Raw genomic sequence first — 18,770 nt, 5'->3', positions numbered from 1 at the left:
GCTAAATGTCATTTTAATTTTTCACTTACTCAAAAACAGTATATATAGGACATAAAAAGACATATCACCAACACAGAGCCCAGACATGTGTTAATGCTTCTTAACTGGCCTAGCTAACAGGGCTGAGTGTGTTAATGCTCTTAAAGACTAAAAAAATAGACTATATAATGCACTTCAGAAGGCGTTTTAAATAATCTCTTCTTTAGTGACACAAGGACACCAAAAGGTGACACAACAAGAGAGAGAACACAGAGAGACACAAAGGAACAATACTGGGACATGGGGTACAGCTCAGTTCTCTTAACTGTTGTTTCCTCACTCCTCAAACCTCACCTGAACTGAAAGCTCTTCTGGTCCGCCATCTTGCACGGCATCCCAAAGCTCTTATTTCTGCTCCGGGTAGTGAGGAGCAAGGAATGACAAGGGATCTCGGAGGAGCCATGAGCGAGGATTGCGTGATTGTGAATGCAGTCTTCCCGGAAGTCTCTCAACTTTTCAACGGTATAAAGACTCCACCACCACATCTGGTCCTTTTGAACGAGATGGGGGAGAAATTGTTTCAGTGTAATGAACCCTGCAGTGAATGGCTGAAATTCAGATGTGCCTAACTTAACATAACATTCTCCAAAGAGCAATAATACATGAATATTGGGATGCGTCATGTTTCAATAAAACTTATTTCATCCACAACCTTTTTTGTTATGTTATAAATCTCACTAACAGCACCCTAAAGCATGTATGCAACATATTTGATCATATAGACTACAGCACCTTCGTGAATATAACAGTAAATGTTGGCCCTTTCATGCAGCAGATCCAGCTGTGCTGCCGTCATCAGAAACAGATGTCGCTTCATGTGACGCTTCAGAGGACATGACGTCTCAATTCTCTTACTATTAACACATTTCCTTGTTTATTCTCTCCTTGCGTGGTTTCTTTGTGTCCCCCGGTGTGACAAACGAGGGAGCAGGGCCCAAAATGCAGACACACAGATGTGGGAAAGGTGGCTAGGTGAAAGTTTATTTAGGCAGCAGAGGGGTCGGTTGAGGTGGTGTCTCCAGACACAGGGAAGGCAGGGGAGGCAAGCAAGCAGGTGGCGAAGAAGGTAGGCCGTGTGGCGCAGCGGTGGCTCGAGCTGGCTGGCACAGGTGCTGGGTGGCTTGAGGGTAACGAGCTGGATCCTGAATATAGAGAACATGGATAAGTAGTAGAAAACACAAATGGCAATTCTCTGAGGCACTAGCGAACGATCTACCACAAAGCGGTGACAATCTGGCAGCAAGAACACAGGCAGGCCCGCCTTAAGTAAGCTCCTGATGAAGATCATGCACAGGTGTGTGCAGCCAGCTCCTCCTCCAACCCGCAAGCCACACCGATACTGTCAGAGAGAGCACACACAAAACCCAACCCCCAGCCTCACATACACACACACCACACCCGGTGGAAGGGACTAAGGTTATCTGTACCCATGGTCTGATCTACACCAATGGAGAATAATCTGTCTAGCAAAACTGTGATCTACCATGTCGAAAGTCTTTTATTAGCAGCCTTTTATACATTATGACATTCATCAATAGTATTTACTATGTCACTAATAGCTAGGGAATCCGCAGACATGGTATTATGCCTGGTTATAAAACCAGACTGAAACAGACTTAGAATGCTATTCATGGTTAGAAAAGTGTGTAGTTGCTGATTTACCAATGACTCCAGCACTTGCAAAACAAGACAGTTTGGAGATTGATCTATTTACATTACTTTTATCAGAACTACATGCAGCAGAACTTGAAATAAGTGACAAGTTAAAAATATTGGCTACTGGATTTACAATCAGTGTAACAGTGGCTGTTAAAATACTAGGGTCTAACAGAATCTCCACCATGGATTTATTTTTAGATATGGCAAATAACACATTTAACATGTAATTTTCTGTAAATTTCATGAAGAGAATTCTGTTGTGCTTGCAGAAGACCCTCTACTACAGTAACATGGTGTTGTCTTTCAGTTTACAAGATCCAAAATGTCACACTTAAGATCAGAAAGGTTTAAAGTCTTATAAGAAGCAAACTGATTACGTCAAAGAGTTTTCAGGCTTGAGAAGGACAGACGAGTGTAGTTCTAATCCTTTCCATAGATGCAGACAGACAGGGCATGGATGGAGACAGGTGAGGGCAAGGCACTTGAGTACACACAAAAAGGACAGGTAAAAATCAGAACAAGTAGAACAAATAGACAATAAAAAGGATACAAAATAAAAACTATAAAAGGTTTTATATAAGTTAGGCCCGGAAATATTAAGACACAATCTTTATGTCTCTTTATCTGGGCTCTGCATGCCACCACATTGGATTTGAAATGAAACAACTACAATGGACCTGAAGTGCAGACTTGAAGCTTTAATTCAAGGGGTTGAACAAAAATATATGATGAAACATGTAGGAATTGTAGCTATTTTTATACAGACGCGCCTCATTTCAGGGGCTCAAAAGTAATTGGACAAATAAACATAACCCTAAGTAAAATGTTGCTTTTCAATATTTTGTTGAGAATCCTGTGCAGGCAATGATTGGAATGCATGTACACCAAAGGCTGGGTTTCCTCCTTTGTGAAGCTTTGCCAGGCCTTTAATGCAGTTGTCTTCGGTTGTTGCTTGTTTGTCGGTCTTGCTGCCTGAAGTTTTGTCTTGAGCAAGTGAACTGCATGGGCTCAGGAACACTTCTGAAAACCATTGTCTGGGAACACAATTCATTGCTGCATCCAGAATTGCAAGTTGAAACTCTACCATACAAAGAAGAAACTGTATATATACCAGAAATGCTGCCACCTTCTTTGGTCCTGAGCTCATTTAAGGTGGACTGAGGGGAAGGGGAGAACTAATTTTGAAATTCGTTTTTTTTTTTTTTTTTTAAATCATGGACGCCACATCCTCCAGGCAAAAGAGGAGAGGGACCATCCGGCTTGTTAGGCCAGCTTGGGGAGGCCTTGCTTATTTCAGCAAGACAATGCCAAACCGCATTCTGCACATTTTACAGCAGCAAGTTCTTCCAAGAAATGTGGGTGCTCAATTGACCTGCCTGCAGTCCTGACTTGTCATCATTTGAAAATGTTTGGTGCATTATGAAACATGAAACAAAAAGCGACCTCGTACTGTTGAGAAGCTGAAATTGTACATCAAGCAAGAAGGGGAAAATATTCCACTTTCAAAAATGACAGCAATTGGTTGCTGGCATCAAATTCTAAATGAGGATATGACTTTCAAAAACAATGAAATTTCTCATTTCCAACATCTTATATGCCGTCTTTGTGCTATTTTCAGTTAAATGTGAGGTTTCCATGTTTTGCAAATCATCACAATCTGTTTGTATTTACATTTTACAGTGTCCTAACTTTTTTGGAAATGTATAAAAGACAGTAATGAAATTTGTACAGATGGATCAAAGCATTCGCAAACAGATGCAACAGGGTCTGCACTTGCTGTGCCTAGTTACCAAAAAAGAAAGAAAAAAACAAAGGAAAGAAAAGATAAGGGGGCAGACGTGGCATAGAGGTTGGAGAAGTGGCTTGTGGTTCGATTCTCCCACCGGACCGGCAGAAAAATGTCGGTGTGGTGGAGTATTCCCTCCCCCTCCATTAGCCGGCTGATGTGCCCTTGAGCAAGGCACTTAAGCAGAAAAAGCAAGAAATAATAAGCAGGTTGAGAATTGGGCACAGCAACCTTAGCAACTTTTCATCATAGATCAACATATTCTTATATCATGCAGGAGGTTCACATGACAGACAAGAAATGATGACACAGCTAGAGAACATAGAGGACAACGTTAAGAGTATATTAGAATCCGGGGATAGTGTTCAAGGGAGGAAATTGTTATTTAGTTTTTAAAGGCCCGTATCACTGAAAGATCTCCAGCATGGATAATGAAAGCGAGTACAACCTGAGGGTGGCAGTAACGCAAAATCATGACTGCTAACTGCCGTAAAACCTGAACGAAGAAGAAGATGAGAAACAGGAGGAGGAACAGGAGGAGGAAGAAAAGAAGAAGAAACTCTCTACGCGTGCAGCTGGACCAGTCACCAATCCACAGATCAGACCGGTGTGGAATTCTGTCTGTAGACACCGAAGGTCAGTACGTGTCGAAGTGACGAAGTTTTGCTCTCTTCATCGTCGTGTGTTGGTATCAGTGAATTTGAATTCTTGATTGAATACTTTGGAAGTTTGAGGTATGTCAAGATGGAGTTAGGGGAGCTGAGTTTAAACTCAGTAAGCTATCAGTTAGCTTCAGCTGAAGTAGCCTTTAATAACGACAGCTGTCAACATAACGACACCCTGCAGCCTGAAACGTGGCTTGTAGCCATGCTATGAGAGCTGGATCTGTGGGCTATTGACAAGAAAATGACTTCAAATTAAAGTTACTCAGCAAAACGTAGCTGATTAATTTTCTGTCAGTCAGTTAATCGGCTAATCTTTGCATCTTTACTTTTTAAGTCAACACATCAGTTTGTAATATTTAAAGGGAGAAGGGGTTTAAAGAAGAAGGAGCTAAAGTGAACTGGTTAGATAATAGCAGAGGTTTTGTTTTATTTTTCCAGAATTCTGTGTTTTCGTATAAAGTCTGTTATAAGATCGAAGCACATTTTGTCATTTTGAGTCTTTAATTATGTAATCAGAAAATAGTCAAAGTCAGCTCACACTGGATGAGTGGGTTAACAGAGGATACTTGTGCTCAGGTAATGCTCCTCATTGTATACAATGCTCGACGTACACAGCTTTTTCATTTTCCAACAGAAGATCGGACTCCACACATTCAGTGCAGAATTCACGTCTTGTGTCCACCGATGTGTTTGCTGAAGCGCTGAACTCTTGCCAGTCTCTCACTCTTTCTCTAATCCTAATCTTTTTTTCTGTTCATTTGGGTTAGGCACTGTGATAAAGTGCTTGTCTGAATGCTAGTGAAACAGGAGATCTTTCTTGTTTTACATTTGATTCCGTTTTTATTGTGATGTTCCGTGCTTCAACATGTGCTTTCTGCATTGTGGAAATCATAAGCCCCCAAGTAAACCCAATACATACAGCTATCTGTCTCTCTGTGCAGCAGTATGACCAGTGTCGAGCAGGTGACAGCAGTAGGACAGGTTCTGGTGGACCCAGAACTCGACCTGACCCGGCGGTTCAGAGCCTTATTCACCCTCAAGAATATTGGAGGTAAAGACAAACCGTCATCACATCCATGCTGAATTTTTGACCACAACTTTGTGTCAACCAGGTCAGTAATGTAGACCTTTGCAAATAGGGTTGGGTCGATGTAAAAACACCAGACCACACTGGGAATACTGAATTGTAGCACTAGTTGTCACACATGATTCAGCTGCTCCTGTGGAACACTGAGGGCCCAGGAATGAGAGTGCATAGTGGTACCACAATCAGGGATTGAGTGATGTATCAGCGTTTGTATTTCTCAGAACACCAATTCAGCTTTCTCAAGTTTTCTCATAACATTTAATCCATTTCGCAATGAGTTTGAGAACAGACCTACCATACACCCAGTCAGTATCACAAGAAAGCATCACTTCTGCAGTGGCTATACGGATGACAGACAGGAGTCTCATACCAGTTTCCAGTTATGCATATGCTATTGCATAAGCATAAGCATAAGCATTGCTTAAGCATATGTTGTTGCATGGTACTGTCTGTCACAGACAATGAAATGTTTTTGAAATTGAAGTCATGGTTATGTGTTGGGAAAATACATCTGCTAAGACTCCTATTTTTGACGTGCGGTCCATCCATGAAAACCGTAAGTCTTCAGGTTGAACATGTCAAACAGGAAATCTGTGTAATGTCTGTGTATTGTATGAACTAATTTAAACTGTTATCCGTATGTTAGGTGCTGAAGCTATAGTATGGATCAGTAAAGCCTTCACTGATGATTCTGCCCTACTGAAGCATGAGCTGGCTTACTGCCTGGGTCAGATGCAGGACAGGCGGGCCATACCCACCTTGACTGCTGTACTCAAAGATGTGCAGCAGGAGCCGATGGTCAGGCATGAAGCAGGTAAACTTGCATGCATGCACACCAGGGTTGGAAGTTCACACCTGCAGGTAAACAAAGGGAATATTTAACAAACCATTGAGTTGCTTGTTGAAAAAGTCAGCTCGCCATCAGAGCACTAGGAGAAATCCTAGTTGGCGGGTCACTCTGTGGGCCGGTAAACATACCGCCATTGCTGTCAGTCAATCATCTAAGTGTAGTGAGACTGAAGGCACCGGCATTAGAGAGGAGAGAGAGCCAGCCCATTTGGCCGAGCGATCATTGTTCAACTGTTGGTCAAATTCTGCAGCTGTAGCAGCATTAAGACAGAAGACAATAGGGATACGATAAGCAAGGTTTGGCTGGCTGGCTATTTAGCAATATTGGGTGCCTTTTGTTGAAAGTAGGTGTGTTCAGTCAGAACTGAAGGCAAAATGTCTTCTAGAACCTCAAAGTTCAGTTGCTTTTGTAAAGCATTTAGAAATTAAATTAATACTTTTTAGTATTAAAACACAAACACATGTGTGCACAGAACTGCACACATGGCTGAATGTTTCACTTCAGGACTCTGGTGCTTTGTTTCCTGCACAGGTTGTCATATTCATGGAACTGTTTGATTCAAGCTCAGATCTTTTTCAAAGACTGTCCACGCAGCTATGTCTGCACTCTGACAAATAGCCTGTAATCTAAACTAGCTAACAATGATGATGATGATGATGATGATGATTATTCTGTTGCTCTCCTGTGCTATCAGCAAGCACAGGTACAAGATGTTACAAAATCCAGACCATAATTCACTAAAGCGACATTCAGACAGGATTGACGTTACAGGGTGAGATGGGGACTAAAAAATTGACTGTGCTTCCCTGTACCTAATGTCATTGTTCTAGAGGGCATTTTAAACATGAGAAATCAAAAGAGAAAGACCAAAGCCTTCCTGGGGGGTGCCGGATATTTGAAGGGGAGGCATTAAGGGAGAGACATGAGGCAGAGTTACTGTATGAAGTGAATTAGAGTCAGAATCATTCTTCTTGCATTCATAGCTCAAAATCTGAACACACTGACGTGAAATGCATATTGATATCATTCAGTGTGATAAACTTTCCGAGGATCAAGATAGATCAAGATTTGTTATGTCGATGGAGGATTAACATCCATAAATGTACACTGAGCTTTAGGAAAGAAAAAAAAAACGAAAAAGTAGAAGGACAAACAGCTGAGAAAAAAATTAGATCCACTCTAGAATACAAGCGGTTGTTCACAGAAAAACATTGACTGACAAACAGCCCCCATACACACTCACACACACTTTAATTATGTTCCTTTACACAAGGGACAGCCTTTGTAGGCAGCAGAAAATGTTTAGATGAGTACAGTATGTAGAAAAGATGTGTTGGTATAGCAGCACATAACACACATCGTTTGTGGTCAGTAGTATACAGAATACCAATATTTGAGCTGTGTGTCCCTTTGACTGTGTGTCTGTCTTTAGGGGAGGCTCTTGGAGCAATTGGTGATCCTGCGGTTCTGGACCTACTGAAACAATACAGTGAGGACCCCGTCATAGAGGTAGGAACATAATATTTAGCCTATAATTACAAAGCCTACAAAGTGGTATCAGGCCATTGAATGGATATGGCATAGGATGAGGCTGAGCAGGTCATCCTTTGATCACAAGGCTGGCGGCTCAATCCCCACTTCCTCGTGTGTGTGCGCGTGTGCGTGCGCGCCCCTGGGCAAGCGAATCTACAACAGAATTATGGCATCAAATGTTAGAGTAAAACATTGCATCATAAACATTAAAAGCACTTGCCCTTTAAAATAATACACTTGTGACTATGCCCAGCAAAAGCTGTGGCCAGAGACATTATGTTTTCAGGACGTACATAAGTAAGTTCCGACATTTGAATGTTCCTTCTAAAAAAACACACATAGTCTCAAACCATTGAGATATATATTTGCGCATTTTGTCTGTAAGAGTGAAAACCAATACAACAAGAGACATTCTACTTGTACATTACTTCAACGTAAACATGTCTTTTAAAAGATCTACAGACCTAGACATGACAAAATAAACAAATAAAATATTATCCTATACCTTGTTGTTTAATTAGTCATCGTTTCAGCTTCACCTACATTACATTTTCAATCCATGAAAGCGAGATTATGTGCAGAGTTCCCTGTTAGTGTTGGTCCACATGTCATGAAAATGTTCATGAAGAAAAAACTGGAGAAATGCCGGTCACGTATAATCTGATTATGGACTTTATTTTCCCCTGTTTTTGTGTCTAAATGACTAATAGAGACAACATTTTTTAAAAATTTTATTTAGCAGTGTGCAGTATTTAGCAGAAATGCTGCAGCCAGCAGCAGGGTCAGCAGGCTGCTATGTAATCCCTCTGACCATTTGCATACAGCTGTTGTATTGCTCTCACCAAAGTGTGTAAAACACACTTAATTCAAACACAACAAAAACAAAACGTCTGAATTAACCAAATCGAGAGAGGGGGTGGACATCAGAGAAGCCGTGACAACAGTGTGTAGAGCCAGTATATTTTCACATCTAATTTGGGAATCATTTTTACCGGACATTGACTGGAGCGATTTAAATATGTCAGAACACACGATTTTTTTGTCTTTCACAATGGTCGTGTCAGATCTAATGATCACAGTGCCATAAACTCTTGACCCAGATTAATCGTAGCACGTCTTTTTTCATGATCACGCACAAGTTCAGATGTCATGGCAGGTAAAGCCACAGTCACAGTGTTGGCAGTGTTGTGTACAGAAAAACAAAAAAGAAAAAACAGCTGTGGATGCGCTACAACATTAAAAGCAAGGCGGTGTAAACTTCGGCCCATTCGGTCATTATTTATACATCTACTGGGTAGCAACAAGTAGAAACAAGTTTCTCATATAGTAATTTTATTTGTATGAAGGCATGTGAAGACAAAAAAATTCTGACATGCTTGTCTTCTTGTTGGGGTGTCTTGGGGTGCCCCAGATGCTGCAGGTGCTGTTTTTTCCACCATCAAATATTAATCTTCACAATCGAATGAGTGAAATTTTTTTTTTTACTATTTGAATATAAATTTGAATTGAGAGTATTTGTTGACAGCCCTAGTGCCCAGCTTGAAACTGTGGCGATTATATAGATTTACTGTGCTGTTGTGTTGAAGATGTGTGTGAAATATGCACCTTTTACAATTTGTAGCTTCTTTGCAGCAACATCCATATTGTAGTCCACCACATGCTCATTGGTCTTCTGATAATACTCTCTAAATGAAGACAGCATGTTTCTCACTGGGAATTATTTACTAGAATCATATGTCAGTACAGTGATAACTCCCATTTCACTAAAAAATACACTTAATACCTTTTATTAAAGTCCTGCAAAGTTTTCACTACATATGAGTCTGGACAGACATGTATGCGATCAAGATTGCGTCACAAGTGTGGCTGCTAGTTACAGCAGCTCCGACCGATCATGCACACCTATGGATGTGCAAATGGATTTGAAGATTAGTGATTTGGTTTTTACTTTTTTAGGACTGTTTAAAACAACATCGGGTGATCCATTCAGCCACTGCTCTATTTTTTACACCCAGAAACAGCTGTTAGTGCTGTACAACACGAGCATATTCCCGTCAGAAAGACAGGAAATCCCTGTGGAAATGAGGAGAAGGAAGATGGGAGGCAGAGCTGGAGTGAAGTGCATCTCTTACTATGGGGAATGTGAGATCTCTCCCTAATAAAATGGAAGAACTAACACAGACAGACACAGAGAGAGAGAGAGCTCTGCATAACAGTGAAAATGTATGGAATGTTTCCTGATTATGTTGCCTAGAGGAAGCATATATAGAGTGAAAAGGATCGGTCCAAACACAGAACCCTGCAGAACTCCATGAGTTGCTTTAGTGTACACAGAGAAGTCATCATTAACATGTACGAACTGATATGGTTCTGAAAAGTAGGATTTAGGTCTAGGTCAATAGTGTCAAATGCGGCACTAAGATTTAGTAATACCAGTACAGAGACAAGTCCTTTGTCTGATGCAACTAGAAGGTCGTTTGTGACTTTTAACAATGCTGTCTCTGTGCTATGATGCACTCCAAATCCTGACTGGAAATCCTCAAATAAACTATTGTTATGTAAAAAGTTGTACAGCTGACTAGCAACTGCTTTCTCAAGAATTTTTGAGAGAAAGGGTAGGTTAGATACAGGTCTGTAGTTGGCTAAGACCCCTGGATCAAGAGTAGGCTTTTGAGGAGAGGTTTTATTAGAGCTACTTTAAAGGACTGTGGTACATAGCCTGTTGACAGAGACAGGTTGATCATGTCTAATACAGAAGATCCAATTAGGGTAAAACATCTTTAAACAGCTTGGTCAGGATGGGATCTAAGATACAGGTTGATGATTTTGATGAGGAAATTGTTGAGATTAATTCGTGAATCTTGACAGGACAGAAGCTGTCTAAAAATATGACAGGTTTAACAGCTACTGCTATGGTTTCTGTATTTGAAGATAAATCAGTACCTACGTGACATCATCACATCATCATGATAACAGTGTACATCCCTCCCCGCTGCAGCAGCATGCAAGCTCCTACACACTGTGGTTTCACAGCTGCAGACATCGCACCACTAGATTATCCTCATCTCTGGAGACTTAGAACTAATCATGCTTCCCTGTCTTCCACTCTCCCCACCTTCACAGAATATGTTAAATGCCACAGCAGAGACAATAAAACCATGGACTTACTGTATGCAAACACTAAGGATGCTTATAGCTCTTCGTCCTTCTCCCCACTGAGCTGCATCAACATCAACAGTTTAACCCTTATGTGGTATTCGGGTCAAATTGATCCGTTTCAAATTTTTGCAATAATAAAAATGTTACAAGTATACATTTGTTCTACCTGAAACTCCATGGCCTTAGCTTATTTTCGGTGATAAACGTACAAATAAAAAAAATTAATTGAGCACACTTGCTACTATACCCCACACATTTACATCCTTTATATGGTATTCGGGTCATTTTGACCCACATACATGGATGTGCACACACTCAGCACAGAGAAGCTGTCTGATCTTTTTTTCTGCTCTTTTGACACTGTGTCAGGTTGTTTAGAGCATTATTTTGTAACATTTGATTGACAGCATGTCATCAAAGGCACTGTTCATCAGGTGGAGGGGACAAAAGGTATAAGTACCTCTACTTCACAGTACAACCTTCCACTCTCAATATGACCAGAAATTCAGCAGTCAGATGGCTTTAGAGCTCATACTTGAAGAGAGCCAGGCATGCAGCAATGTGGAAGAGAAAAATGTCTCAGAATATGAAGACAATTTAGACATAAATTCTGATTCTAAAAGCGAATTTGAAGATGACCAGGAACATGCACCACAAAGAGCTCTAGATGAAGCACTACGGGGAGCTGCTGGAGCAGCCCAAGAGCCAGCCACTGGAATAGGCCCACAGACATCTTTGTCAAAAAATAGAAAGACTGAATGGTCTTCATCCCCAACAAGTTGCCAGCAATCCGCTCTGTGTGGGACTTGTGGGTGGACCAGCTTCCCCGCCTTTACAACCCTGGGCCCAATGTAACAGTGGATGAACGACTTGTGGGTTTTAGGGGCTGCTGCCCTTTCAGGCAATATATGCCCTAAAAAACAGCAAGGTATGGCATCAAAATCTGGGATGCCTGTGATGCTGTTACATCTTATGCACATGCAGATTTATACAGGGAAGCCAGAAAGAGGAGCTGCTGAAAGAAACCAGGGAACATGAGTGGTGCTAGATATGTCACAAGGCCTAAGTGGTCACAACATTACCTATGACAACTTTTTCACACCGGACAACCTGGAACAGGAGCTTCTCAAAAGAAAGCTGACAATGGTTGGAACAATCCACAAAAATAGGAAGGAGGAGTAGATAACCTCGACAAGCTGCTGGCCTGCTACAGCTGTCAAAGCAGAACACTGCGATGGCCACTTGAGAAAAAATGTTGATGAAAATATTGTCTCTTTTCTTTTCTTCAGAGGTGTGCATGATTTGACAGTAACAGTGGATAGTAAAATTCCTAAAAACAAATCAAACTTCCATTTTTAATTGTGTTGTCGTAGGGGTGATGCAATAACTAAACATATATGTTGTCTCTGTTGTTTGTACATTTCTCTTTGGAGATTAATAAAGTATCTATCTGCAATTGAGATAAAGGTCATGTATGTTAATGGGTTATGAAATTAAATTTTGATTTGTACTTGCTTTTAACACCCCAAATATGTCCCGGGTCAATTTCACCCGAGGGATACCAGAGGGTCCCAAACGCGAAGACCACACAATTAATTACATTAATTTCTGTGTGGACAACACTGCCTACCATGAAGGTACAGTGTTTCACAAGTATAATAAAGTAAACCAACATGCAATCAAAATATTCGTAAATGCAATTAAAAATATACCAGAATGAAAATATACTAAGGCAATAAAAATAAAAATATATCAGTGAAATGTGCCGACAGAATAAAATATACAAACAGAATAAAATGTACATCAGTGAAATGTACCAACAGAATAAAATATACCAGTGAAACGTACTGACAGCAGCTGAAATATACTAAAATGTAAAAAAAACAGTAAACAATAAAATATACCAATGAAATGAAATGTGCCAATATACTAAAATGTATATAATTGAGTTAAGTGTGTGTGTGTACTTGAATGTTAAGTACACAGAAGGTGCAGGTGCAGGTGCAGGTGGAGGTGGAGGTGGAGGTGGAGGTGTAGGTGTAAAGTGCAGTGTGCAGTGTGCAGTGGTTCACAGTTCTCACAGTCTCTCACTCCAGTGAGGGGCTGCTGGGGGTGATAGCTCAAACAGCTCTGGGGAAGAAGCTTTCCCTCAGTCTGTTAGTGGTGGTGCGGATGTTCCTGTACCGCTTTCCTGATGGTAGAGGTACAAACAGTCTGTGGCCCGGATGGCTGGGGTCCGTGGGGATGGATCTCGCCCTCTTCCTGACCCGGCCTTCATATATAGAGTCTAGGTCAGGAAGGGGGCAGCCCACGATGCCCTGTGCATTTTTAACCACCCGTGCCAGTTGTTTCCTCTCCTGTGCCGTGCAGCTGCCATACCACACTGTCACACTGAGGCAGAGGATGCTTTCAATTGTGGCCCTGTAGAAGTTAACGAGCAACCGAGAGGAGAGTCCAGCTCGTTTCAGCTTCCTGAGGAAGAAGAGCCTTTGTTGTGCCTTCTTGCGTGAGGTGTTCATGGACCAGGAGAGATCAGATGTGATGTGGAGGCCCAGGAGCATGATGTTGTCCACACGCTCCACCACTTCTCCGTCCATGAGGAGGGGGGGCATGATCCATCTTCCTGGACCTCCTGAAATCCTCAATGACCTCCTTGGTCTTCCCTGTGTTCAGCACCAGGTTGTTGGCTGAACACCACTGGTTGAGCTGGCGTATCTCCTCTCTGTAGTTGGTCTCGTTGTTATCTGAGATGAGACCCACTGCTGTAGTGTCGTCTGCAAACTTCACTACTGTGTTGGTGGGGTGGATGGCAGCACAGTTGTGAGTAAACATGGTGAAGAGGGCTGGGCTGAGCACACAACCTTGTGGCATGCCTGTGCTGAGGACCAGAGGGGATGATGTTATGTTCCCTATTCTCACCACCTGAGGCCTGTTGGTGAGAAAGTCTCTGATCCAGTGGCACAGAGACGCAGGCAGACCCACTGCGTGTAGCTTCAGCGCCAGCTTGTCTGGGATGACGGTTGTTAAAAGCTGAGCTAAAGTCAACAAATAGCATCCTGACGTAGGTGTTGGGCTGCTGCAGGTGGGTCAGGGCTGTGTGCAGGATGATGGAGACAGCATCCTCTGTGGACCGATTCCCTCTGTAGGCCAACTGAAGGCTGTCTAGGTCTGAGGGGATGAAGCCTCTGATGTACCTGAGAATAATCCGCTCAAAGCAATTCATGATTACCGGGGTCAGAGCAACAGGCCGGTAGTCATTCCGGCAGGTGATGGAGGACTTGAGGCACTCAGGAACCATAGACAGCTGCAAGGACAGATTGAAGATGTCCAGGAACACTCCTGCTAGCTGGTCAGCGCATGTCCTCAAAGTCTTGCCTGACACCGTAGCTCTGCGGGTGTTGATCCTCCTCAGGGTGGATGTCACCTGGTGCTGCTGTAGGACGAGGGGCTGGTGCTGCTCCTCCAGCTGGGGTAGGCGTGTAACTTCTCTGCTGCCTGATGTGTCCAAGCAGGCAAAGAAGCTGTTTAAGGTGTCAGGCAGGGTGGAGTCGTGGCTGGCGAGCTGAGTGTTAGGCTTGTAGTCCGTCATGGTTCTGATGCCTCTACACATGTTCTGTGGGTTGTTGTTATTAAAGTGATCTTCACTTTTGTTTTTGTACCAGAGCTGGGCCTGCTTAATTCCTTTCTTCAGCTCTGCTCGAGCCCTGCTATAAGCCAGCCAGCTTCAACCTACCCACCCCCCCACCCCCCCCCCACTGTCACACACTGCGCTATTGCTCACCTGGCTTTTATAGCCAATCTCCTCCCACCCCAGTGACACTGTGACCTGCTCACACTTAACTTAAAACACACACACATTATATGTATAATTTAACACACTGACACTTATTCTACACAATGCAAATAACTACAGCCTGACAAAGTTAACAAAACCACCTAATACTCTAAAGAAACACTAAACAACAACCAAACTCAACAAAAATCCCCCTACAACCCCTCCCCTTTCTCCTCTCTGATCCCCCTGCTTAACCTAATTAGGTAAATGGCAACTGCTGGTATGCTGCGGCCGCATCTTCATGTGTGCACTGCATGAAGCACGCCCCTAAAGTGGATCTCAGAGAGAGAGAGAGCAGTTAACTAGTGTCTTTTACAACAAATAAACTTGCTGTGTCAGTCTGTATTTGTCAATGTGCATGTTTTACTCTTAGTGAGGGGGATTCTTCCCAGCTCCCTCACAGGGTTATACATATTTCTACTGTATCTTCCACCCCTTTCATGCTCCCCTGCTTCTATACAGGTTGCAGAGACGTGTCAGTTGGCTGTTCGTCGATTGGAGTGGCTGCAGAGTGGAGGAGAGAAACTGGCAGATGATGGCAGTACAGATAACCCTTACTGCTCTGTAGACCCAGCCCCTCCAGCAGTGAGGAAGAGTGTGTCAGATCTACGCTCTATCCTGTTGGATGAAAGTCTGCCACTCTTTGAACGCTATCGCGCCATGTTTGCCCTGCGTAACCTTGGCAGTGAGGAGGCTGTGCTGGCACTCGGAGACGGTAGGATACTGCACTATAGCTTACTGTTTTATCCGTGTATCACTGCAGTCATTCCACAACCACACAACGGTAGTTTAAGATAATTGGTAATTTATCTCTTAATCTCCGCTCTGACTTTCACTTGCTGAACATTTGGACACTGATGAACTGATGACTTGTGACATGATTCCAAGGGAGTGCATGACAATGAAATCACATCATCAATATTGACAGCATAAAGACAGAAGATTCTACTTTTCCTCTGGGTGGTTATTGCCCATTTTTATCTTTTTTACAGTTAAATTTATTTAATTGTAATGTCTTTCAACTTCACACAGCTTGTCTGGTATGTCATCGGCGGCACTGTGCTCTATCAACTTAACCTTTTTCCAAGTTATGAGTCTCATAGCTTTTTATCATTTATGGGAGATGATGTTTGTATTGCCAACAACTAACCTGAAATTCGCCAGGTTTGACTGTGCATAATAACTGACCAAACAGAAGTCTTGAAATGTCTTGCGGAGCTGAGCTTTGAGTGCACTGGAATAGTGATGGTCGTGGGAAATCCTATATGTCATACATGCAGCATGCTTCTCAGTGAAGCAGCCCTGTAATGAGAACAGCAGTTTTAGCCACTGCATAAACCTTTCATGTTTGTCTTCAGGCCTGCAATGCTCCAGTGCTCTGTTTCGTCATGAGATTGGCTATGTCCTGGGTCAGATACAGCACCCGGCAGCAGTCCCAGCCTTGCGCGCAGCTCTGGAGCGTTCTGGGGAGAACCCTATGGTTAGACACGAGGCGGCAGAGGCTCTTGGCTCCATTGGCAAAGAGGAGTGCCTGGCTGTGCTGCAGCATTACTGTGGAGACAGAGAACGTATCGTCAAGGAGAGCTGTGAGGTCGCTCTGGATATGTTGGAGTATGAAAACAATGACCAGTTCCAGTATGCAGATGGGCTGGTCAGGTTACAGGGTTAAAGGTCAATGTCACAACCGAAGGGCTTTTCACCCATATCTCATTTAACAGGTTGACTCTTCTCTATTTTATTAGATTATGCAGCAGACACAGCAGGGCATCACTCCTCATTAATCTCTGGGGTGAAGCTTTACAGTATATACTCAGCACATGAAATTAAAACTGAAATTTAAAATGCCCAAACAAACCTGACTAGAGTTTGTGAACTGCAGCAATGAACTCTAAACTTTTGGCTGTGTGGGTGTTGCTGTTAGGGGGGTGGGAGCAGAGTCCTTTGTTTGCTTTCCCCCTCCAAGAAACCACTGCATTATTTGTTTTGTTTTTCCTCCAATACACAGCCAGTAACAGTAGACAATAACACATAGCATACTGTATCTGTATTTGTTGAGTGTTTAACAGCTCAGGGCTGATCTCATAACTGACCTGCAAGTTTTTTTTATTATTATTTTGCTCCAGACAAAATACTGGAGTTCAGTGGAAACTACAGCTCCTTCACTTGGTTCACATTCTATGGTTTGCTTTGAATTGAAAGTTGAAGGCTTGATGGACCCAGATGATGATTTCAAGTTAAGGATTTCTGCTCTGCAGGTCTACTTCTTTGGCTGATATATCGTCTGTTTCTAAATTTATGCATGGGTTCCAATCCAGACTGCACTATCAGGTCTAATGTCAGTTAATTCTGCTATTGCTTAAGACATACCAAATATGGAGTGACTTCTCTTTTTGCATTTACAGTATTTTGAGAAGTACACATCCCTTATTGGCAGTTAAGTTAATTCCAAACTAACATCTGCGGGAGAGCTTGACATTAATATTAGCAGTCTTAGTAACAACTTCTAGAAGTCTGCTCCTCTGGTTGCTTTGTTACTAGATTCATGTAGAACACAAGTTATAATTTGAATCTCTTAACAGTTACAGTCAGGTGTGTACTGTGTGTAAAATTAAAATCCTGCCCACATTTGTGTTGTCTGTGATCTCATAAGCTTTGTTATTCCTTCAGCCCTACAGTTCAAGTTCACTGAGAAGCAATTTGGTAGAGATTTTTATTAGCACATTTGCAAATCTTACTTTTTCTATTAGTGACAGCTATCACAGTTAATGTTTTGTACACATTGAGACACATTAAGCACATTAAAGGAAAATTTTAAAATAAATAGGTAGAGAAACAGCAACATAATACAGATGCCTCTACAGAGGGCTCACTGAATTGTTTGATGAGAATGAAAATTATGGGAATCATATTCTGTGGCCTTCAGTCAAATAACTCAACCAAATTCAACACCTGTAAGATTTTGGAGCCATGTGTGAGAGGTCTCCACCACCTTCATCATCATCATACTTACTTGTAACAGTATTTACACTGGTATTGTTACTTTTACTAAGGTAAAATATCTGAGTAGTACTTCCATCATTGATTTACAAAATGAATGCATTGATATTTTTCTTGCAGTTCTATGGTCATAATTACTCACATATTAATGAATACAAACAAAGGCTCAGCTGAAGCCAAGGTTGGTCAATTGTGCAACGTAAACAAGGCAATTGATATGTATTGTTATATAATATTTTCAGGGTGTGGGTATTACAGTTTTGTTATGAATGGGCAGAAACTCATTTGCCATGCTACAGGGAGAGAAAGATGGGAGAGAGCAGGCCAGGAAAGGTGTTGACAATAGCCATTGCATTCTTCCTTTGCGAGAGTCGGAAGACAGATGCCTGGCTGAGTGCTCAATAAACTTCATTGGATGGCCAGAGCTCGAAACATCTCCAGACAAACGGAAGAACACACAGTCAAGGACTTATGCATACAATGATGGCGAAAACAATCAAGCTCTATGCTACAAGTAATGCTGCAGTTATTGACCTCTTTGGTAAGGCATTCTACTGCCAGAAGCAGACCAAGAAAGCAGACTGTGAAAGAAGTGATAGCAACCAAAACCGTTTTTTGTACCAGATTGTAAACATTTATTTCTGCTGTAAGGTTTGGGCCTTTTAATATAGACTCTAGTGACAATGGGGATGTGGCTTATGCTGCTGCACTGGTTTCAGGTCTTTCTATGAATGTTTATTTTTTTGCTTCTTGTAAGCCTTGGAATCTGTGTACCTGTCTGAACACTTTCTGTTTTGCCTCTATGAGGTTTTTTATTTTCTTTTCTGTTTTTTTTTTTTTTATAAACACATTATTCTTTTCACACCTGTATGGTACATACCACTTTCCCTGTATTTTTCAGCTGGACAATACATAATAAATGTATTATTATTATGATTATTGTTATTATTGTGTTTCTATATATATATATATATCTAGAAACACAATAATAACAATAATCATAATAAGTATATATACTTCCATTGTTTTTTGTTGTTCTGTGTCTGTTTCTTTCAGAGGGACTAGCAACCACTGTTGCAGTTACCATAGCAACAGGTGAAGTTGGGTACACACTACCACTGTGTCTCAACGACACTGTGACTACATTTTGAATGCTTGAT

General features: G+C 41.9%; 1 protein-coding gene across 3 annotated transcripts; it reads left to right on the top strand.

The window, feature by feature from the left end:
- Positions 1 to 4,020: 4,020 nt before the first annotated feature.
- dohh (deoxyhypusine hydroxylase/monooxygenase) lies at positions 4,021 to 18,423 on the top strand. 3 transcript variants are annotated; one of them, XM_041936073.1, is made up of 6 exons: positions 4,021 to 4,120; positions 5,091 to 5,200; positions 5,883 to 6,050; positions 7,519 to 7,595; positions 15,076 to 15,328; positions 15,972 to 18,423. In XM_041936073.1, exons 2-6 carry the CDS (start codon positions 5,095 to 5,097, stop codon positions 16,280 to 16,282), a joined length of 915 nt encoding a protein of 304 aa, XP_041792007.1. In that variant the 5' UTR covers positions 4,021 to 4,120; positions 5,091 to 5,094; the 3' UTR covers positions 16,283 to 18,423. The 3 variants fall into 3 exon arrangements, with proteins under 3 accessions (XP_041792007.1, XP_041792008.1, XP_041792009.1); XM_041936074.1 differs by having other exon boundaries at positions 4,066 to 4,120; positions 5,094 to 5,200; XM_041936075.1 differs by having other exon boundaries at positions 4,097 to 4,218.
- The last annotated feature ends 347 nt before the right edge of the window (positions 18,424 to 18,770 follow it).

Source organism: Chelmon rostratus, chromosome 4 (assembly GCF_017976325.1).
Source record: "Chelmon rostratus isolate fCheRos1 chromosome 4, fCheRos1.pri, whole genome shotgun sequence".
NCBI lineage: Eukaryota > Metazoa > Chordata > Actinopteri > Chaetodontiformes > Chaetodontidae > Chelmon > Chelmon rostratus.
This window is presented reverse-complemented; position numbering and strand designations above follow the sequence as displayed.

Bases quoted from the DNA above. Each gene is read 5' to 3' on its own strand.
- dohh (XM_041936073.1), top strand. From the start codon at position 5,095: ATGACCAGTGTCGAGCAGGTGACAGCAGTAGGACAGGTTCTGGTGGAC. The intron at 6,051-7,518 runs GTAAACTTGCAT...GTCTGTCTTTAG, and splicing joins GATGGTCAGGCATGAAGCAG to GGGAGGCTCTTGGAGCAATT. The intron at 15,329-15,971 runs GTAGGATACTGC...GTTTGTCTTCAG, and splicing joins TGTGCTGGCACTCGGAGACG to GCCTGCAATGCTCCAGTGCT.